This window comes from Lissotriton helveticus, chromosome 9 (assembly GCF_964261635.1).
Source record: "Lissotriton helveticus chromosome 9, aLisHel1.1, whole genome shotgun sequence".
NCBI classification, from domain to species: Eukaryota; Metazoa; Chordata; class Amphibia; order Caudata; family Salamandridae; genus Lissotriton; species Lissotriton helveticus.
The window spans coordinates 181,557,659-181,581,127 of record NC_136070.1 but is presented as its reverse complement, the minus strand read 5'-3'; the positions used below and the strand labels follow the sequence as shown (position 1 = coordinate 181,581,127).

Below are 23,469 nucleotides of genomic sequence, written 5' to 3'. Positions count from 1 at the left end.
GAACTTACCAATTTCCCCCATCTTACCCTGCGTCTATTATTGGATAGAACTAGGTTCCCTGTGTCCTCACTTGGGTCTGTAAGTGGCGTCCCTTCTTCGGCACAGGGTGTACCATATCTAAGCAGAGGGCATTGTGGTCGCTATCTGATCTTCCAATTACCCTAAAGTCCAAAACCTTGGACCACATGCCTGTATCTACAAAAATGTAGTCCAAGCGGGACTCGTGGTCCTTCCTATTAAAGGTACACAATGAAGGGGTGTCGGATGGAGTGCGCCCATTGCAGGCCCTCAGGGCATAACTCAAAGTTAGGGACGTAATCTGCACCGCTAAAGGGGACCATGATTTCGGGTTAGGGAATTGGCAGAGGGGAATCCCCCAATAGTCATCCTCAGCAGTTAGGGGACCCTCCTTCAAACCTTTCAATGGTTCGAAGTGGCAGTTAAAGTCTCCGCCCATCAGTATCTTACAATCGACGGATAATTGCCCCAAAAATGAGGATAGATCATCCAAAGTGGATGATTCCGACGACACACTGACTGGGCGCGAGTACACATTGACAATCGCCAGATTAAAGGCGTGTGGCCAATTAAGAAGAACACATTGAATGTCCTCCGAGAGGGTTGGTATTGTCTCCGCTCTACAGCCAATGTGACTGGCCACCCAGACAGCGAGTCCACCGGAAGGCCTCCCTTTACCACTACACCTAGCATGGGTATAGAAAGTTGCATAACCCGCCCTGTGATAGAGTTCCCTAGCCCAAGTCTCCTGAAAGAGAAAGATATCGTTACTGTCTACTAGGGAGCCCCAGTCATTAGAATCTAATTTATTGGCGATGCCTGTAACATTCCAAGAAAGGACCTTCATAATTCCCGAGCCTGACTTAGGTGCCATTCCCCTCGCTCTCTCACCAACATTATCTGTGGGTGCTGATGGAGACCTATCCGGTAATACTTGCCCCTCTGGGACCCCCAGATCAGTTGCAACTTGGGATGTTAAGTTATAGTGAAATGATCTTAGCAACGGGTTGGCGGGATAGCCCTGGGTACTAGTGGTAGTTAAGCTCTCCGATAATGATGCGACAGGGCTATAGTTGGAATTAACAGTGGCAACTGTCCCTGTTACCAGCAAGGCGATATGGGGAACCACTTCTTCACTATCCCCAATACATGCCACCATCGGGAGTCAGTCAACCTGGTCAAGGCAACTATATCTATTGACATGAACATAATTGCTGTATGCAGAAATGTCATGGCGAGGGGGCCTAAACCTTGACCCATCAATAGCAAATCCCACCCTAGTCCAGCCGTCGTTTGCCCCCAAGTGCGAATCGTCGCCACTTGGATAAAAAAACGACAGCGGGACCAGTTGTATGGATGTGTTCCCTGTACTCCCGAACCAATTGCATATATGGGGAACAATCTGGGAATTCCTAAAGCTTACAAGGATACAATCTGCCCCTTTTTTCTTAACAGTATACCCAACCCTTCGGACCCTCCTAACCATCAGTACTTCTCCTCTCAAGTTAGGTGGTAGGGGCCTGTGAACATTCAACCAGCTAATGACTTTGTTGCGTAAGGAGTCAAAAGATTCTACCACGTGGCTAGAGAGCTCAGGTACCCCAATCAGGATTACAGTGTAGACCACCGCCTCTGGAGGCAGATTAACTACTTTTGGCCGGTTTAGGCTATTACTAGTCCGGGTAGGGCGGTCAGCCATTGCATTGGGCAATTTTTCCTGCCTCATTACGATGGTCGGAGTAGGCAACTTCGACTTCCTGACAAGAGGCACCGGAGGGATTTGCCTTGGGAGAGGTAATGGGTCAGGTTGAGGTAGGGTTACTGTGGGAACATTCACCGTGAGAGAGGAAGTGGGCTGAGTTGGAATCACAGCAGTAGGAGCACTAGGTGGAAGGGGGATCCCACTAATTGTCCCATTTACTCCATTAGTGCTAAGTTGCAACCCTTGCTGGACGGCCCTAGCCGCTTGATTTTTCTATGGCTAAAAGTCTAGCATCGATACAGTCGAGTTTAACCAGCAGGGGGTCCAGCAGATTTTTAAGAATATTAGTGAAAGAATAAATAATATGTTCCGAGCTGTTAGAGAGTCCCTCTCCAAAAATGAACGGGCCAGGGTGCGGTGGCGTATGGGTGTAGACAGGGTGTAAAGGGCTCACCATTTCAGTGACAGTCACGGCAGAAGATGTTTCCGTGGCGTCAGTAGTGTTACCAATGGTGTTTGAGATGTAATCTACTTTTGCCCTCTTAACACCCTTTGACTGCCTAGGTCTTTTTCTTTTCGGAACTGCACCCTCCTGGAGACCCCTTAGATGTGATGCAGTAGAGACATCCCCCTCTTCCCGAATTAGTACTGGATGAGATATTAGGGGAGGCGTCGACTCTTGGATGGTCAGGAGTGAGTCTCGATCTCTTTGTGAGTTAGATGGTGTCCTCAACTGCTGCAACACTGACTCTATTGTTTGGTCGATGCTATCCAGGAGGGATAGATGGGTAGCATCCAGCAGTTCTGGGGATCTAGCATTCATGGATGAGCCCGGGGAAACTCGCTGCGAACTTTCAAGCCCCTCTGCTATCTGTTTTTCTAGGGCTGTAAGACCATTATTTACCACAGTATTTGCCTTGAGAAGGAAACTATCCAGAGTACCTGTTACCAGGGTGGCCGCTTTGCTCCTTGTCTCCCTTGTTGCCATGTTGATCAACACCTGCTGCACAGGACCCAATCAAGGTATAGAAAAAAGGTTCGAGGACACCAGGGTCTGCTGCACACAAACTTAGGGGGGTGGCCCGGTCTCTCCCGGGCTCTAACGGGCTACAACGGGCCCGCCCTTGGCCCGGGCTTCGCCCGGCGCCCGCCCGCACGCGTCCCGCGTGCGCGAGTAGGAGCGTCGCTAAGTAGAAGGAGGAGGGGACGGGAAGAGGCACCAGGTGCGCGTGGTCTAAAAGCGCTAATACCACTGGTCCTCGCAGTCCCGCTCCCCCTCGACAACCCAAGCTCCAATTAGCAGTCTCTCCTGGGGAGGAACGAACACAGGGCAAGAGACAGCAGCAGTTCCCAGTAAAACGAAGGTGAGGGCTTCAGATAAGACCGCACAGCAGAGCACTCCCTTGTGCAGGAACGGCCCCCGCACAGCGGGGGCCGTGAGGCGTGGATTAATAGTCTGCAGGGAGGAGGGGGCGGGAAGAGGCACCAGGTGCGCGTGGTCTCAAAGCACTAATACCTCTGGTCCTCGCAGTCCCGCTCCCCCTCGGCAACCCAAGCTCCAGTCAGCAGTCTCTCCTGGGGAGGAACGAACACAGGGCAAGAGACAGCAGCAGTTCCCAGTAAAACGAAGGTGAGGGCTTCAGATAAGACCGCACAGCAGAGCACTCCCTTGGCCCGCCACCTGGAAGACAACAACATCTTGGACCCATCCCAGTCCGGATTCAGACGAAACCACAGCTCCGAGACAGCCCTCATCGCCGCCACAGACGACATCAGGCGCCAACTAGACAACGGTGAAACATCGGCCCTCATCCTCCTGGACCTGTCGGCCGCCTTCGACACGGTCTGCCATCGCACACTAAAAACACACCTCCTAGAAGCCGGAATCCAAGAGAAGGCCCTAGACTGGACCACGTCCTTCCTCTCCGGCAGAACCCAGAGCGTCCCCCTCCCACCCTTCCGATCCAAAGCCACCGACATCATCTGCGGCGTACCCCAGGGCTCATTACTCAGCCCGACGCGGTTCAACATCTACATGGCCCCCCTCGCACAAGTGGCCCGCCAGCACGACCTCAACATCATCTCCTACGCCGATGACACCCAGCTCATCCTCTCCCTCATCAAGGACCTGCACACTGCCAAAACCAACCTCCACGAGGGAATGAAAGCCGTCGCCGACTGGATGAGGAGCAACCGTCTGAAGCTGAACTCGGACAAGATGGAGGTACTCATCCTCAGACCCACCCCGTCAGCCTGGGACGACTCCTGGTGGCCGACCACACTGGGAACAGCACCAACACCCACCGACCATCCACGCAACCTAGGATTCATCCTCGACTCCTCCCTCTCCATGGCCAAGCAGGTCAACGCCGTCTCCCCCTCCTGCTACAACACCATCCGCATGCTCCGGATGCATGGATCCCGACCGAAACAAGAAGAACGGTGACACAGGCCCTCGTCAGCAGCAGACTGGACTACGGCAACGCACTCTACGCAGGAATCCCAGCCAAACATCTACAACGACTACAACGCATCCAAAACGCCTCCTCCCGACTGATCGTCAACATCCCCTCCGCAGCCACATCACCCCCCACCTAAGAGACATACACTGTCTCCCTCTGTCGACAAGAGGATCACCTTCAAGCTCCTCACCCACGCACACAAAGCACTCCACAACCCGGACCAGCCTACCTTAACAGCAGACTCAGCTTCTACACCCGCCAGCTCCGCTCCGCCAGCCTCGCCCTTGCCGCTGTCCCCCGCATCCAATGTACGACCTCTGGCGGCAGATCCTTCCTACCTCGCCGCCAATACCTGGAACAGCACCATAACAGTTTGCATATTTCCATACAGAGTAATAAATAGAACTTTAAACTACATTTTAAAATACATGTCCATAAGAGCTCTAAAAAATCAAAGTAAAAATCTTAATATTTACTGCGGACCCTGAATACAGTTAAGATATGGTTTTGTAAAGCATGTATATAATATCTAAGCTTATCGAAATATGAGCCAGGGCCAACTCATGAGACCTAGTCTCTAATGCTAATAATAGCAGGCGAAGGAATTGCCTTCTCTAGGGCGTGTAAAGAGTGCAAAATAGAATAAAGTGGTTGGCGCTTTGAGATGTAGCGCCTTCACAAGGGCAGGGAGAGAGTGAGGAAACCCAGGTGCCTTGAAGTTGGAAATGGTGCCAGAAAGTGTATTGTTTTGAGGCGAAACCTGGTAAGTAAAACGTTTTGCCACTGATTCAAACTTAGCTGCAGATAAAGTGCAGGCTGTGCTTGGGATTGTTGGTATAGCTCCACCATCCCGGAAAAATTGAGGCATCTGGGAGTGTTGATAAAAAAACGTGTTCGAATTCTACTGGGTGAGATATTGCTAAGAGTGCCTGGATTGGAAAAATATTCCAGGGTGCCCAATCTTTCAAAACTTGTTTTAAAAAATCTGAGCCAGGGTATAGCTAGGCAGTTTTTCAGATTCATACAGTCCGTCAGTACTGCTCTGCAGACGTGGTTATTCCAAATTCCTACCCAGAGCAACAGGGGCTATAATTTTACATAACTGTCTAAAAGGCCCAGTCCGACTTCCACATGACAAAAGGATACAGAAGTAGTTTGGGGCACTGCCAGCAATCTCCTTATAAACTTATTTTCTATTACTTGCAGTGAGGTTCAGTTAATATACCCCCTTACACCAGCACCAAAAGAGACAACTGACAAAATTGTACTTGAAAAAAAAATAGAACAATTCTTTGCTTGCCTTGTGTCCAAATCTTTTAGAAAAATATAAAAACAGCAAAAATCGACCTTTGAAATTGCATAACTCAAACATTCAATAAAAACTTCCAATTAAAATCCACATCAAAAGGCACACTCAGGTACGTAAAATGTTTTTTTTACTAATTTCTTCAACTCCAAGTAAAGATTTTTCCTGTTTTAGCTTTTTTTGGCCACATTTCATTATAAATGATTTAGTGCGGTTAGTCTTAGGTCCTAGGTTATTCATAAATACATTAAAAGCATAAAGCAGGGTTTGGAGGCCGTTAGCTGTTCTCGCTATAAGAACAGCATCATCTGCTTGGCATGAGTTGGCCCTCGAGACATCCTTCCCAACATTACACAGATGTTCCCCATGTCCATTAATATAGAGTAGAAAAAAGGAAGGTGCCAAGATGCACCCTTGTCTAACCACGACAGCAGACCATAATTTTGGTCGGTCCACTGTTTCAAAGGCACATCTTAAGTCCATAAAGGCTGGATAGGGACAGCCTTTTTGTGCCTTAGTGTATTTTTGGACTATTAGAGCGAGATTTAGAGACTGTTCTTCTGTTCCCAGGCCTGGGCACAACCCAAATTGGAAATCCGAAAGCACCAGAGTCTCAGACGCCCAAAGTTTTAGTTTGGCCAAGACAACCTTGGCCAGTGAGGTTGGCTCTTATCCCCCTTTTTAAAGATCAGGACGATAATGGCTTCCTGCCAGGTCTTAGCTAAAGGTCCCACTACTCCACATCTAGTTATTAGTGGGGCTCAGAATTGCGGGAGGTGTTTGTAAAAGTCTGTTGGAATGCTATCAGGCCTCAGAGTTCTGTCTGTGGGGCTACTCTCTATGGCCAAGACGACATCTACTACCTCAGTTGCGTTACTCATTGCCTGGGCTGAATTCATGTCAAAAGGGACTTCAGAGTCTGAGATATTGTTAGCGTTTTGGGGTTGTGGCCAAATATTTTGGAAAAATGGTCCACCCAGTCCTTAACTAGTACAATTGTCCCTAGTGGCGATGTTTCCCAGCAACTAGCCGACCTTGGAAGTGGGAACTAGGCTTGGATCCCGGCCTCAGCCAAACACCCTGCGATGCTAGGCAAGTCACTTCATTTCCTCTGGCCTAAAAAAATTAATATGTGTATCTAAATCTGGTTCTCTTGCTCTAACACCTTTGAGTCAAGTTCACGCGATATAAAACAGCAATAAATAAGTAAAATAAAAATCAACCAAGCTTTCACATTTGAACCGAGTTATCTGGCTTCTCTCTGGGTGGGATTTTTCAGGGAGTTTTTATTTTGGAACAGGAAACTAACACATTGTAAATACATGTAACAATTATTTACAAATGTAAACTATTCATCTCGAGTTGATATTTTAGGTTCCTCCTCATGTTCATCCCCCCTCAGCCATGCTGTTTATCCCTCCTGCACTTGCTCCCTACTTTAGGAGCAGTCCTCTGCTCGTAGCCTCACTGCCGGGCTTCCACAACCATGTGTGTACGCAGAATAATAAAGCATTTCTACCCCCAGCTCCCCATTTAAGTTTAACGTTTTAAGATTTTATTTATTTATCTATATTTTTTATATAAAGCTGATTTACTCAAGAAAGGATGTTGCTGTATTTTACATAACGGCAGCTGTATAAAAGCTGCCATTTTCTATATGATACAAGGTAGAGCAACATTTGATCTGAGGAAACAGTGAGAAACAAAAGGATTCAAAGAGAGGGGTAAGAGGAGTTTAAATTGGTGTGCATTGAGAACATATCTTAAAACCGTAAGCTATTAATCTCACCAAGTTTTATCTCAAGAAAATATATTTGGGAAGTAGATTATTTAGGACCGCCTTTATTCTCTAAAGCAACATCTTCCCAGTAGCTTATTCTAAACACTATATAAATGTTACTGTCCCTCTTCTAGTAACTGGACTCAGGTCAGCCTTCTTTTGATCTGGATTTGTGGGGGTGTCAGTCTGTTATGGGTTCATCCCACAGTGCGGTACACATAGAAATGGAAATTGATCAACCCCTTTTGTTGGCCTTCTTGTCATTTGCATTGACTTTTTTTAACAATCCACAGGACAGCCATTGGATGTTTCCAATGTCTGGCTGCGTAATCTGAACACAGACTGACCTTTCTCAAGAGAAGGATAGACATATTAGTAGATCAGTTTGTGGCTCCTTGGCTTTGCATGCCGGTGCTGCACCCGCTCTGTGATTGCTTGTATAGGCCCGTGTGCAAGTGTTCATGTAGGATGGGACACTGGACATGGACTTTTGTGAGGGGAATAATCTACACAGTGCAGCACCCCGCCCCATCAGTCAGAACACTGTGGTACAATGGATCATAGGTAAAAAAAGAAAATGTTATTCTGTTTGCATTCCTGAGAGTCCATTTTATGTTCTTCTCATTAGATGTGGTGCGTATAGTGGTAAAGGACCATGAAAGTCATCCCGTAAAAATGACTCCTAAAATGTTATATAGAAAATCATGACAATTGATGCTTACGGTTCAGGTTCAGCCTCAGCATTGACAGAATCTTTGATGTTGATTCTGAGACACTATCCTGACCAATCTTCACACTTCTTAAATGCTCCATTCACAGATGCTTTGCTGACTGGGTGAATTACAATGAGTACATGCAGTTTAAATCAGCAATATTGAAGGGTGGCAGATACTGGGCCCTGGGAACATAGCTGGTTTGTGTTTGCCGGGTCAGTTTAGGGTCCACTCCCATCTCCTGTAGTGACACTCCAAGACAAAATTCTTTGTGCTCCAATCAGAGAGTAATGCTTCGCATAGGAGGACAACCTGTAGGTCAGAAGAACCTCTAATTCTGCTAGATAAAATCAAGAGGAACAACATAATTCTTCATTTTTGAATAATTAATATACTTCTGACACCAATCGGACTAAAAAAGGTCTATTGCATTCACACATACATGGAGGTTTTTAATATGTTATTTTATATTCTCAAAAACAAATAAACAAGGCCCTACTTAAGTCATTCTGACAACTGCTGTGACTTTTTTTTATTTTTTATTGAGCAGAATCATAAAGTAATTACATATAGGAAAAGACATAACATAGAAATGGAATATAAATAGCTGTTCATATTATCCACAGAAAATATAAAAATTGACGATCAATCATAATTTCAAGGATGGCTCATTCATTGAGAAACAATCAAATAGTAAATTATATTCAACAGTAAAGTGCCTTAACCGCCCTAGTCGCTTATACATACTCTACTAAAAAAATAATTCCTACAGTACACATGTAGTGGCAGCCATCTGGAAAAGTGCAAAATTATTGTACAATACACGTATAACAGCAGGCAACACACAAAGTGCTATTGTGCCTTAGTAAACCCCCTTACCATAAGAATTGCTACACTACTGCTGCATCTGGGGCCGCCTTTTCTGTTGCATCCATGAACTGCCACAAGGCATTAAATCTTTTTAGACCCTCTACCCGTTTTTCATATGCCTCTTCAAACCTTTGTCAAACCATTTTATTATGCCACTCTTGGTATGTTGGTACTTTAGATGCTTTCCAGATTTGTAGGATTCATGAGCGAGCAAATAAAGAAGCTATAGCTATAATTCCCATTGCTCTGACTTTTAGAAACCCGAAGAGCCTCGGATAAATCTTAATCTAGAAACCAAGACAAAGAGCAGAAAAAACAAACAAAACTGTGCCACCATTTGGCAGGTAAATAAAATATGAAGCCATCCTCCCATCCCTGCTGCTGACAGTGAAAGTAGCAATCCTCCACTGCTGGATACATTCTGTGGAGAGCCATTGGAGTGTAATATGCCATCCAGCGAGATAATTAGGGCATTTTCTTGAATTTTTGTGCCCTTAAAGCATTGTGGCCTAATAGCAAGATAGACTGCCATTCTACCTTTAAAAAAGTGCATTGTGTTGACAGACTAATTCTATCAAAACAAAATTCACCTGCTGACTGCCCCCTTTGTCCTTTAGTCGTCTATACCAACTTCCAATCCCCCTAAGTTTCAACATTAAAATTCTGGCTCCTGTATAATTTTATATCTTGTTTTCTTTGGGAGTTTGGCTGTCTTAATAAAGACTGGCAGCTGAGATTTCACTTCCTGAAACATTCTGTCTAAAAAAGAAAAGAGATCGACCGTCTTCTTCCCATCAAACAATCTTACTAATGCATCTAGAAGAGATGTTTCATATAGGTCTGCACCTGTTGTAATGCCATCCCACCCTGGTTAATGTCTAATTGTCTAATGTCTAATTGGAGAACAGAGAGTTTAACCCTGGGAGCCGTCTTATTCCACACAAAGCGCCGGAAATGTGCCTCGAGTTCCTTAACCCGTTTACTGCGGCCGTTATTTCGGCGCAGTGCGGGCGTTCCAAAGAGTGGGCTGGGCTGTGTCGGACGTTGAACGTTCGCAGCACCAGCCAGGTAGTGCTCCGAACGTTCAGCGGCTGACGGCAGCATCAATTCGGTTAAAAAAGCTCTTGTTAACTTTTATGGGGAAATTTGAAAAAAGAAATAACAACAAAGGTTAATTTGACACTTTAATAAGGGCTAATCTACCTACTAGTGTAAGAGGAAGGAGTTTCCATCTGTCCAACAATTCCTTAATCTTCTTCATCATGACCATGTTTGTTTGCCTCCTGACCCCCGAACCGGCACTGCAGCACTGCAGCCAATCGCGGTGTGTGGAGGGCGGGGCAGAGACGAGCCACACGGAGAGTCGAGCGGTTAGCGCTCTAGACCTCCGCTTTTGAAAGGCTATTTAGGCAGCGAGGAGGCAGGCACATTTGCGGTAAGGAGCTGGTGGCAGCTACTCTAACTCCGCTTGGCGCTGACCTCGCATAGCCACGCTGGGTTCACTTACAAAATTATCAAGGGAGCTCGAGAACGTTTTAAGATTGTTTTTAAAATTACTTTGCACTTTGTAATAACCTGTCACGAACCCTGAATACTGATTTTAAAAGTATATTGCTCCTGGTTAGATAATTAGAGGCACGCTGTGTTTTGAAATCACTTACTTGCACACATCTAGGAATTTGTTTGTTTGCCTCCTGACCCCCGAACCGGCACTGCAGCACTGCAGCCAATCGCGGTGTGTGGAGGGCGGGGCAGAGACGGGCCACACGGAGAGTCGAGCGGTTAGCGCTCTAGACCTCCGCTTTTGAAAGGCTATTTAGGCAGCGAGGAGGCAGGCGCATTTGCAGTAAGGAGCTGGTGGCAGCTACTCTAACTCCGCTTGGCGCTGACCTCGCATAGCCACGCTGGGTTCACTTACAAAATTATCAAGGGAGCTCAAGAACGTTTTAAGATTGTTTTTAAAATTACTTTGTACTTTGTAATAACCTGTCACAAACCCTGAATACTGATTTTAAAAGTATATTGCTCCTGGTTAGATAATTAGAGGCACGCTGTGTTTTGAAATCACTTACTTGCACACATCTAGGAATTTGTTTGTTTGCCTCCTGACCCCCGAACCGGCACTGCAGCACTGCAGCCAATCGCGGTGTGTGGAGGGCGGGGCAGAGACGGGCCACACGGAGAGTCGAGCGGTTAGCGCTCTAGACCTCCGCTTTTGAAAGGCTATTTAGCCCTCGTCGGCCCCAGCGCGCAGCGTTGGCGCGCAGGGTGGCGCCTAATCCTGCGCCTAAGACGAGCCAAAGACCTGCCCGTCTGCGCCCGTCCGCGACAGGACGGGGCTAGGGGCAGGATACCATGTCAATATCCCCAACTAACAAGAGGAATATCTATAACAGGCGCCTAATCTACTCCTCACAGGTATTAGCAGGGCTTAGGGACCAACCATCTAAGATATGCGACGGTGCCTTACAACTCGATCTGGAGGGACCTTTTTCATGCTACATCTGTCGCACACAGTTCTGCCTTCAAGCAGTGGTCAAGTGCCATCAGTGGGACCCTGCCATAAGACGATGTGAACTACATAGTAATGTCCCAGCCAAGAGCACAATTCCCCCTTTGGGGAGCAAAAATCTGCTTTGCAATGTGCGCTCGCTTGTGAAGCACGCCATACAGGTTTGGGACATGATTTCCACAGAGAAACCTGACTTATGTTTCTTAACAGAGACTTGGCTCAAGCCGCACTCAATCCCTGCCATTACATTAGGGATCCCTATGGGATATAAGATAATTAGAATGGATCGCCCTAGCAAATTAGGAGGGGGAGTAGCCATTGTATATAAGGAGGAGTTAAACATCACAATTCTGGAGGAAATTAGTACCCCGCGGATGGAACTATTGATTTTTAAACTTACCTCCGCATCTAGGGAAATTAGAAGGGGTGCAGTACTGTATCGACCCCCAGGTTCGAGTGGAAATTTTTCCATTCTCCTTATGGAGGCTCTTGCACCATACATAGAAGAAAAGCAGAACTTCCTATTAGTAGGGGACTTTAATATGCATAGCGATTCAGAAAAATGTATGGAAGCTAAAACCCTCTTAATGGATATGGAACATTTAGGTCTTAAAAAGATTAATCAGGGACCTACACACGAGGCTGGCCATACTCTGGATCTGGTGTTTTCTAACTCTCCTCTAACTACGTGTATGCCCCCTACCCAGGTCGAATGGACTGACCACTTTATTCTAAAATTTCACACTGATGCTATGGATAAGCCACGCATACAGTTGCCCTTGCCCACTAAAAGAAGACCCTGGCACAAATTATCAGCGGATAATTTTCGTGAAGCCTACCAAGCCCCCTTGATCAATGATCACAGAGGAACTATGTCAAATGAACTTGAACGGTTTGAAAAGGCAGTTAGCGAAGCAATCAACTACACCATCATATAAACCTCGTCAGGCAGTCAAGCAAGAAATCTGGTATTCCGAGGATCTGAGACTGATGAAACAAAAAACCAGAAAGTTAGAAAAAGTATGGAGACAGTCTCGGAGATCGGAGGATAAGCAACTCCATATAACCGCTCTCAGGTCTTATCACAAGGCCATAAGGGCAGCTCGGAAATACCATATTGAGATGTCACTCACCAAGGCAGGGAAAGATTCAAAAGTTTTATTTAAGATCTTACAAACTTTTACTAAGCCTGTGGCATGTGAACCTGTAGAGGTTGCATCTCAAGATCTATGCGACGGGATCTCTCAATTCTTTATGAGGAAGATAGATGCTATTTATGGAAAGATAATGACCTCAAAGAATACTGAGGTGGTCGATCCCAATAGTCTTTTCCATAATAACACACAACACAAACCACATGCTAAGTACCTAAAGAACTTTCCCCCAATTTCCTTAGAGGAAGTTACTGCTCTAATGACTGAGATTAAGAGTGGCAGCCCTGAGGACCTCATCCCTGCCCGCATCATGCCCATGCTGGTAGAAGTTCTGGGCCCAGAAATCCAGCAGTTAATCAATTTGTCCCTAAGTACGGGAGAGGTCCCGAGGGACTGGAAAAGGGCACCCGTGAGACCGCTGAGGAAAGATACCACCATTCCTTGGACGGAACTCACTAACCTGAGACCTATTTCTCTCCTTCCCTTTATGGGTAAAGTGATAGAGAAATTTGTTAATAGGCATCTGTCCAATTATGTTGAGGAGACAGATGGACTGGATCCATCCCAGTCGGGTTTCAGGCCGAGGCATAGCACCGAGACCACCTTGCTGTCAGTCGCAGACGATTTACACATGTTCCAGGATAAAGGTCACTCTGTTATCCTGGTTCTGTTGGATCTGTCTGCGGCGTTTGACACCGTGTCACATGACATCTTGACCACCAGGCTTATTAACATCGGCCTGGAAGGTGAGGCCCTAGCGTGGTTGAGGAGCTTCCTGACAGACCGCACCCAAACAGTCATCTTGGGCGCCTATCGGTCAGAGGAGTTGGAGATCTCGAAGGGGGTGCCACAGGGCTCTTGTTTGAGCCCTACCTTGTTCAATATCTACGTGGCCCCCCTAGCGAACATCATGAGGTCCCATGGGTTTATCCCTGTGTCATATGCGGATGACACCCAACTCCTCTTCCCTTTTACACACTTTACCGATGAGGTCAGGACCTCCTTCTCCCAGGGGATGAAGGCAGTGGCCCACTGGATGGCATCTAACTTCCTGCAATGTAATGTTGCTAAAACGGAAGTGATGCTGTTCGGTGAGGCCAAACTCCTGTGGTCCCCAGATTGGTGGCCGCAGGATTTGGGACCAGTCCCAGAGCCTAAACAGGTGGTAAAAAATCTTGGTGTGAGGTTGGACCAGGAGCTGTCCTTGAAGCAACATAGCAATCAAGTGGTGGGCTCCTGTTTCCATGTCATCGGAATGTTAAGGAAAGTGTTTCCCTTGCTCCCTGACTCTACCAGGAGGACGCTAGTGCAGGCCTTAGTGTTGAGTCGTTTAGACTACTGTAATGGGCTGCTTCTATCAGCTAATGAGGGAGTAATTGCCAGATTGCAGGTGGTCCAAAATACTGTGGCTCGCCTTGTTCTAAACCAGCCCCCTCGCACCCCCTCCAAACCCCTCTTGAACACCCTGCATTGGCTTCCGGTCAAGCAAAGGGTGAAGTACAAGACTTGTTGCATAATACACAAGTGTCTTCAGAAGAAAGGCCCTGGGTATCTGTTTAATAAATTTCTCCCCTATAAACCTTTGCGATCCTTAAGATCCAGTGAACAAGCTCTGCTGCAGGTCCCGAGAGCAAAAAAGACTAGACAGGGTGGTAGAGCCCTCTCAATTGCGGGTCCAACGCTGTGGAATAGCCTCCCAGTTTCTTTAAGACTCTGTAAGGAATATCTTCCATTTAGGAAACAATTAAAAACCTTTTTATTTCAAAACTATTAGATAGGACATGTACTCACTGTCTATGTGCAGGAAGGAGGCCAAAGGCGCGGAGATACTCCTTTGGGAGGTGATCCTAGCGCGTTATAAACCCGCAAATAAATAAAATAAATAATTTAATTGATAGAGTTGGTCATAGCTATTTTTCTGATGGACACATCTGGCAGTGGATTCCTCACCTTGATTCCTCACCTTGTGAATATCCCCTGCGCCAGCAGCATTGGGAAAAATGCCGCTGGCGTTAGGGGATATTCACAAGGCGAGGAATCAAGGTGAGGAATGCACAGGCAGATACAGTATCCACCAGAAAAAGCGTTACATAGATCCCTTGGTAGCGGATTGGGCTTTGAGAGCAGGACTGCTGCTGATTAGAAGGAGGGAGATTACTAACTGCTCTCCTCCAGCAGCTTTTGGATAATCTGCTTTTCTGGCCCAAGGTAAAGAATTATGTCATCCGCAAATAATTTAAATTTGGACATCTATGTTACAGGGGCCTCAATCCCCTCATTGCCTCCAATCTGAACTCCCAAGGGCTCTAAAAAAGTAAATAAGATTGGAGAGAGACGCATTGCTGTGTTTATATCTACCACCTCTGCAAGATTAGAATTCACAAACACCTTTGATTGAGCCCCTTGATTTAGCTTCTGCAGCGTTATGATTAAATGAGCAGGGATGCCAAACCTTGTCAGGCCATAAAAAGAGCATTCCAATTCACCATGGCAAATGCTTACTCTGAATCGACCATTATTATAGCTGCAGGAGTCTGGTTAACAGCAAAGTAGTCCAATGCGTATATTAAAAATCCTGTATTGACTGACATCACCTGACCAGCCACAAACCCTGTCTGATCATTATATATTACACCCTGAACTTCCGGAGTAACGTGAATTGCTTATGTTTTCATTAGAATCTTGTAATCCGTATTCAACAAGCTAATTGGGTGATATGAGTTGACATCCCATGAATTCTTATCCTTTTGAAAAAAAACTAACAATGTCTGACTCCATGAAAGCAGAGGGAACCTCCACACACTCCATAATTAAAAGCAACAACTCTGTCAAAAAGGGGGCAAGCTTGACCGTGAATGCTTTAAAAACTCTTGACAGGAAGACTACAGTTGCCACAAGCCTTCCCACTGGGCATTGCAGACAGTGATTGCTGTAACTCTAATGCTAATATACCCAAAGCAATTCTTTCTAACTGGGCATTTGCCACTTACAGCAACCTGATGGCCTGAAAGTATTGGGATATACTATCCTGCGGTATAAAGTACCTACTTTCATACAAGTTTGTATAAAGCTGTACAAAAACTTTGTACATTTGAGCCTTGTCACAAATAACTTCCCATCCCCTGTGTCTGACAGCAAAAGCAGCGATCCCCCACTGCCGGATACATTCTGTGGAGAGCCTTTGGAGTGTAATATACTGTGGCCAACATATCTGAAAATATACGACACTGAGGTATTTCTGATGTTGAAAACTGTTTCTTCTCAATGGCCTTGCTAATATGCACTCTTTAAGACAATAGTCAGCAAAGTTCACCAATATAGTGCATGGCAGTTTCGAATTTGGAAATGGTTGAGCTGGGACGAGATGTGTGTGTGTAGTTGTCAATTATCCTGAATATTCTGGCAAAACATGAGTCTTAAAAGAGTCCACCCATTGAAGGAACTGAGGGCCCTCACAACTCTCCGGAACTCCCAACAATCTGTAGATTACAGTGGCGCAAGAGATTTTCCAACTCCTTGATTTTATATTCCAGTGAAGGTCCCTGGACTGACTGACTTCCTCCTGCATTGAGCTGACTTGATCCGCTAGTTGTGAAATACTGCATTCGGCTTCCTGGAGCCATTTTGGAAAATGTGTCATTGCTTCGTCGATTGCCTGTGAGGCTTTGAATTCTCTAATTTCGTGTAAAATGACATTGAGCATTGTCTTTATATCCCACTATGTAGCAAACTTTGCGTCATCCTCTACATTCTGATGTTGCATCTCGTGGGACCGAGATGGCACTGCAGTCTGAGGCTGCACATGCGAGAGTGCCTCTGAATTAGGATCTGGGCTTGAAGACTGAGATTGCTGAAGATCAGTGTCCTGATCTTCAGCATCCCATGGGTGAGCCTGGAGCAAGAGCCTGCAAAGCTTCTGGTGGACCAATATCGGAGTGCTGAAGTGACCCATTGTGACCCAATGACACTGCTTTCCCTTTCGTAAACAGTGGATACTCTTTCGTTTTGATTCGTTTCATGGTACCGTCCTCTGTGCTAGCCAGCAGTGTATTGTTATTAGTTTCATTCTCTGTCTTTTTATTCTGTCTTTTTATTGCTCTCATTGTTCTGTTTTCCTTCTTCCGCCTCTATGTGGGAGTCTGCCCCTGGGACCACACCTTCTCCCTCTATCTCTGGAGAGGCACGTGCTACTCCCAACTCTCGGTGCTAATAAATCTTCTTCTGAGCTTAATGGACATGTTGCCAACCATGAGCGGTGACGAGACTGAAAGCTACAAACTGCTCTTGCCCACGCGGATTTCACTGACGGGCGAGTGTTGAAGCAGAGTATAGATTTCCCACAAAATTGGCAGCTTTTAGAGGGTTCTCCATGGTTGTAGCGACCTTCGCTATTTTCCTTTAATTAACCAGTCTCAAGTGCCAACCTCAGATTGATGATAGCCCCACCAGGATAGTAGTGTCTGAGATTTTAGGGGAAAAACCTACCCAGCGACCCACAACCGGGTTAACACGCAAATGACTAGGAGGCAGACATAGCACTTACCCCTGGTGCGAAACCCAGTGGTTCCCTGTGCTGCATACTGCTTTCACATCTATGTTGGATGTTACTGGAGCGACATCATCCTAAAAAGCCTCATTTTGGTCAGGAAACTACTTCTCGCCACAACTGTTACACACTGCTGCATAGCCATGCCAAGAGCTGCCGATCCCGTATTTAGACCGGTGTTCTGGCTGTAGGGTGACCAACCGTCCGTAAATTTTACGGACAGTCCGTAAATTGGACCTCACGTCCGTTGTCCGCGAGGATCCATTTTACGGACGCCTTTTGTCCGTAATTTTGGGCCTTTCAGGGAACAGAGCTGTTCCCCTGCAAAAGGCCTCAGCTCCCTGATGGGGCCGCCTTGCATCCTCTGAGCACAAGAGCAGCCCCACCCCGCCCATTGTCATTCTGTGGCGGGCTGATTGCCACATACAGAATGACAGTGGGTCAGTCTGGGCTGACACAGCATGTGATGGCCTCCTCCAGCCTCGGTCCAGGGCAAGGCATTCTGTCACATGGAAGTGAAAAAACGCCCATGCTGCTGCTAGGTGAGAATCTAGTTAACCAAAGGAAGGCGGTGAAAGAAGTTCAAAGGAAAGGATTATAGTTATAGTATAGCAGCCATGGTTGCTGCTTTTTTTATTTTATGCAACTAACAATCATTGACAAAGCCAATAGTTCTGGCTTGTTGTAGGTGTAACGTTACTTGTTCTAGGTGTAACGTTGTATTATATATCTGGATGCAATGACAGAAGCAACAAAAATACCAGTCGGGCGGCACATCATATTAAGCACAGATTTTTAGCTTATGTGTTTTAAGCCACGCATTTTATTACATCGAACACCCTTTTAGAGAGACCCGCCTAGTTTTTTCATCCCACTTAAAGCTCTGGAAACAACACCATGTCACAGTCACCCCACGTTTAGGCAATGTGAATCATGCATGACTCATGCCTTCCAGTTTTTCAGATTGCCTATGTGCAGGGGCATAGTGAACCCTGCCCCACCCCTTTCTTTAGGACCTACAGCGAGAGATGAGTTATTGATGGGTCTCATAATTAATGTGAAAAGGTGAGTAAGTGAGTGAAGGGATGGGTGGATGGAGGCTGGATAGATGAGCGAAATGATGAATGAATGGATGAGTGAAAGGGTGGATGATGGGCGAGTGAATAGGTGGATGGATGAGTGAATGGGTGGATGGATGAGTGAAATGATGGATGGATTGATGAATTGATAAGTGAAAGGGTGTATTGATGAATTGATAAGTGAAAGGGTGAATGGATGGACGGATGAGGGAAAGGGTGTATGTAAGGCTGGATGAGCGAGTGAAAGGGCGGGTAGTTGGACAAAAGGATGGATAGATGAGTTAAGGAGTGAAAGGGTGGATGGATGAGAGAAAGGATGGATGAGTGAAAGGATGGATGAATGATAGGTTCAATGGATGGATTCATGAGTGGATGAGTAGATGGATGGGTGGATGGAAGGATGGATGGCTAAGTGAAAGGGGAATTGAAAGAGAAAGGGGGATGTGTAAATGGATGACTGAACGGGTAAATGGGTGGAAGGATGAGTGACTGGATGGATGAATGAGTAAGTGAAAGGATGGCTGGATAGGTAAATGGCTGGATGGATGAGTAAATAGATGGATGGGTGGAAGAGTGGATGGATGAGTGCACGGATGGATAGGGTGAAAGGGTGGTTGGATGGATAATGGATGAGTAAAAGGGTGGATTGACGGATGGATGTGTGAAATGATGGATGGAAGGATACGTGATGGATAGGTTTGTAAATGGATGAATATGGGCATGGATGGGCACACAGATGGAAGGACAGAATGAATGGTGAAATACTGAATGATGGATGAAAGTATGATTACACATTGTAAGCCCCATTATCTTAAGCAACATTTCCTATACATTGACTTTCACATTTATATGTGTGATTGTCTCTATATAATATGTGTGTGTTGTAACGCACTCCAACACTCTGCCCCACATACTTGGGATGAGTAGCACTATAGAAGAAATTAAATACATACGAGAGAGGGTCTATGTGAAGATGAGGGCGTCGTTGGAGGGTGGTAGCAAGGCCAGACTGGCCAGACCGGGCATCAGGCGTTTTCTCTGGGAGCTGGAAAGGTGGGGGCGGTTTTGTTACCACAAAAAGATCTGCACATTTGCTTAAAGCTGCGCGCATACTGACAAACCATGATGTGCACATTTGTCTCAACCTAATATAAACTTATTTTTACTTGTACTTCAGTGGTTGTCTATTTACTTACTTATATACTGTTGCACAACCTCCTCTGATGTGTCTGTAAAACTTACCTTTTGTCCTGAATTTTGACCTCCTGTCCTGAATATTTTTGTCCTGAATTTTGACCCTTTGTCCTGAATTTTTACACTCACTGTCCTGAATTTGCAACCATGCCAGTTGGTCCCCCTATCTGGCTGTTCATTTAGCTGCGCAGCTCCTTGTTGCTGCGACGTTCATCGTGCGGCGTCTCTGCGGTCAGGAAACAAAGGCACATGAAGGGGAGGGTCCGATTGTGCCTAGCAGCGGGTTATGTGGTATCCACCCGCTGCCTTGGTTGGAGCACATTTAACTGCAGTAACTTTTATGTTTGTCTCTGTCCAGTCAACTTATCCAGAATCAGCAAATACCCTATTTCTCAAACACAAAACAAAATTCAGACTGCAAAATGAAAAACCACTAGAAAGTTTAATCACATTTTATGATTCAGCAGGCTTCTACCTAAATCATTATTTAGTGTCTAAAATGGCAGTATAAACTAGTTTGATTGCAGATTAACTTTACAGCAATTAACCACAACTCATGTTTGTTTTTCAGCAACTCAAGCATCCCAACCTGGTCAATCTGCTCGAGGTCTTCAGGAGAAAACGAAAGCTTCACCTAGTGTTTGAATACTGTGATCATACCGTGCTTCACGAACTGGACAGGTACCAACGAGGGTGAGTTATGTGATGGAAATGCATATCTGCTGTCTGTCTCTTTGCACAAGAGACTTGGCTACCCTGTTCAGATTACACTGCACGTTACCCAGTGCCAACTATGAAAATCTACATTTTCTTTCAAATTATACAATATTATGCCAGGGTCTGAGGAAAGTTTATATTTGAAGCAGCCCTGTAAGGGTGCATATCAGGACAAGATAACTTGGGAAGGCAGCATCTAAGATGGTTATTTGCTGTAGTTATTTGCCTTCTGAACTCTGTTCATCACCATCACTGCTCGAATTAAAGACAGGCTTAAAAGCCTCCCTACTTAAATTGTCGCATTTTCTCTTGCCTCTATGTTATTAATTCCAGTGGCGGCCGCCACAAACAATGGGTGGTGGGGTTGGGTGAGATTGCGCAGTAGGTGTCGCTCGGGGGGTGGAAAATACAATATAAAAAAACCGTACCAGGGCAGCGCAGGGATTGAGCAGGCAGGAAAGACCAGGGAGTCTGTGGGGCTTACCGAGAGGGTAGCTGTTCCTGCTTCTGGAGGAGCCACGCATCACTCCCCTGACTGTTGCACGGGACTCCATTGCCCAGGAGCCCGTGCAGGATCACCATAGCGGCGAGGCACGCCCACCAGCCCACCGGCGCTCAAGACACCTCGCCGGACCCGCTGGCGCGGGTCCCGCAGCGCCGGCAGAGGCTTACAGAGAGGGTAGCTGTTCCTGCTCCTGGAGGAGCCACGCATCACTCCCCTGACTGTTGCACGGGACTCCATTGCCCAGGAGCCCGTGCAGGATCACCATAGCGGCGAGGCACGCCCACCAGCCCACCGGCGCTCAAGACACCTCGCCGGACCCGCTGGCGCGGGTCCCGCAGCGCCGGCAGAGGCTTACCGAGAGGGTAGCTGTTCCTGCTTCTGGAGGAGCCACGCATCACTCCCCTGACTGTTGCACGGGACTCCATTGCCCAGGAGCCCGTGCAGGATCACCATAGCGGCGAGGCGCGCCCACCAGCCCACCGGCGCTCAAGACACCTCGCCGGACCCGCTGGCGCGGGTCCCGCAGCGCCGGCAGAGGCTTACTGAGAGGGTAGCTGTTCCTGCTCCTGGAGGAGCCACGCATCACTCCCCTGACTGTTGCATGGGACTCCATTGCCCAGGAGCCCGTGCAGGATCACCATAGTGGCGAGGCACGCCCACCAGCCCACCGGCGCATAAAACAACAACAGGTTGACGCAGCGCGGAACGCAGCGCGGGACCAACGCCGGACGAAGCCCGGGCAAAGGGCGGGCCCTCTAAGGCCCTCAGAGGCCAGAAGAGGCCGGGTCAGGCCACTCCACCTGACCTTCCCGCTGGACGAGGTATAGACACGCACCTATCGTACTGACTTGTACTGACTTGCGCTGCATTGCTTATTGTCGCCATTTGGGGGGTTTTTGAATACTAAATATGTCTGTTTGGGAGGAGTTAAATGCCCTGTGCGGCACCAACTATGTTCTGGAGGCATCACCCCATCCAACCACGAGCAATAAATCTGATTTTGTACCTCCGAACAACGACAAAATTGACTCCTTTGTACTGTCTCGGGGCCCCAATTTTAAAAGGAAGCATGATGGGGCAAATGTCCACGAGAATCAACCAAAAACTCCAAAGCTATGCACTAGCCCCACATCTTCCCCTTCTAATCCAACCACACCAATGGCGGCTATGGATGCGGACAAAACTGTTGAACCAGTACCGTCGCTCCAATTGACTTTGCTGGCACAGCTTGAGCAATTGTTTTTATCTGTCTTATCACCTTTGGTAACAAAACTTAATGACCTGGGGGACAGGCTGACTAGCATTGAGAAACAAATCAAAAGGAATTCTTCACCAACTAATACGTCGGTAATACCCGCGTATCCTAATCCTCCCATTACCCCTGTAAAGTCTAATTCAACTACACATAAGAACGCCCAAACCAACATATTGCCTCTTAATCTCCCAACCGCAACAGGTGCAAAAGTGGCACCGAGACCTCCGTTAAATAATTACACAGTGGCCAGAGCCGTTCCAGCTAAACTGCCACATATTAGCTTACCTCCTGAAGCCGCCCCATATGTGACTGTCCTATCTGGGGTTCCCTCACTTAGACAGGGAAAACACGAAACATACCAGGACCTGCTAAATAAGGCTATTTTTTGGCTACAGAACAATAGACCCTTGCCATCTGATGTAGACGGTGGTATCCTGAGCGTCAGGAGGGTGGGGTGGTTAGGTATGTTGCCCAAAAACACTTCTGGGGACCTGGTGTTAATTAAATTCAAGGATCAGAGCACCACCTCTTACTTACGATCCTGCCTGCCCAACGAAGGAGATGGCCCAATTTGTATTCGTGACTTGTATGACTTTTACCCAAGTATCCCATACAATCCGATACCCAGATTAATGGATAAGAAATATCATCCTTGGGGTAGGGGACATTGTGCATTTAGTGCCACTAACCATCTAGCCGTTAACAGATTTGAACCATTGCTTACAAATTGCATTTTCTGATAACCAAACTGCAATTAAAAAGTCTTGTTTCTTTTAGAGTTGTTATTGATTAGCTGATCCGATACATCTATTTAATTCTGTTTTTTAATAGTTGATATTAATTTTGTAATGAGATGTTAAGGTATGTATCTATTTTTTTGTATTGTTGTTGCTTTTATGATTTTAACCAAAATCGAATAAAGCTAAATCGAATCGAATCTGTGGGGTTTCTCCAACCTGGCTGCTCAGTGCAGCTGGTCTGGAGAAAACCTAAGTGCGCCTGTGTGTTTTGGTCAGCCTTAGACACAAACACACATGAGCACCTAGGGAGTGGAGTGCTCTAGCACTCCTCCTCCCCCATCTCATGCCTCAGCCCTGCCCCTCCCAACCCTTGCTGGCTAAGAGCCAGCAAATGTAAAATAAACCATACAAGAACATCGTTTTATTTTACATTTGCTGGCTCTAAGCCAGGCAGTGGAGCGACGCTTCTCCGCCATTGTGGAGGAGGCGCCACTGGTTAATTCAAAGTAAAACTGTCCATTTACTGTATATGTATTTATTTTTTGTTTGCTGCAGGGATGCAATACAGGTCTAGTGTGTGCCTTAAGTATAATAGAAATAAATCCATGTTCTGGCCCATGCTGCATGGCGAGAACAACGCTGTTGTATTTAGATGATGCTCTTTGGTTTGTGGATGAGGCTGTATCTTGTTCTTTAGGTTTGTTGTATCTCCGTTTCTTTCGATAGAGTAGCAAAGGAGGCATCCAGAGAGATGTATGGCTTTTTGAGGCAAAGTCTGAATTGCCGTACTTCCTTTCCAATAAACCACGGTCATTTGTGTGGAATCGTCCATTTCCCCCAGCACCAGTATGTGGCCATGGGTGTGGTACCCTTCTTTGGGTTCCTTTTCACTGCTTCTGGTGCCATTTTTCTTCAG

General features: G+C 46.5%; 1 protein-coding gene across 4 annotated transcripts in view; it reads left to right on the top strand.

The window, feature by feature from the left end:
- CDKL1 (cyclin dependent kinase like 1) overlaps positions 1-23,469 on the top strand; it is a 333,969-nt gene that overhangs the window by 150,865 nt on the left and 159,635 nt on the right. For all 4 annotated transcript variants that reach the window (XM_078659717.1, XM_078659718.1, XM_078659720.1 and 1 more), the window contains one exon: positions 19,908-20,029. In XM_078659717.1, coding sequence (XP_078515843.1) covers positions 19,908-20,029 — 122 coding nt within the window. The remainder of the gene's footprint in view (positions 1-19,907; positions 20,030-23,469) is intronic.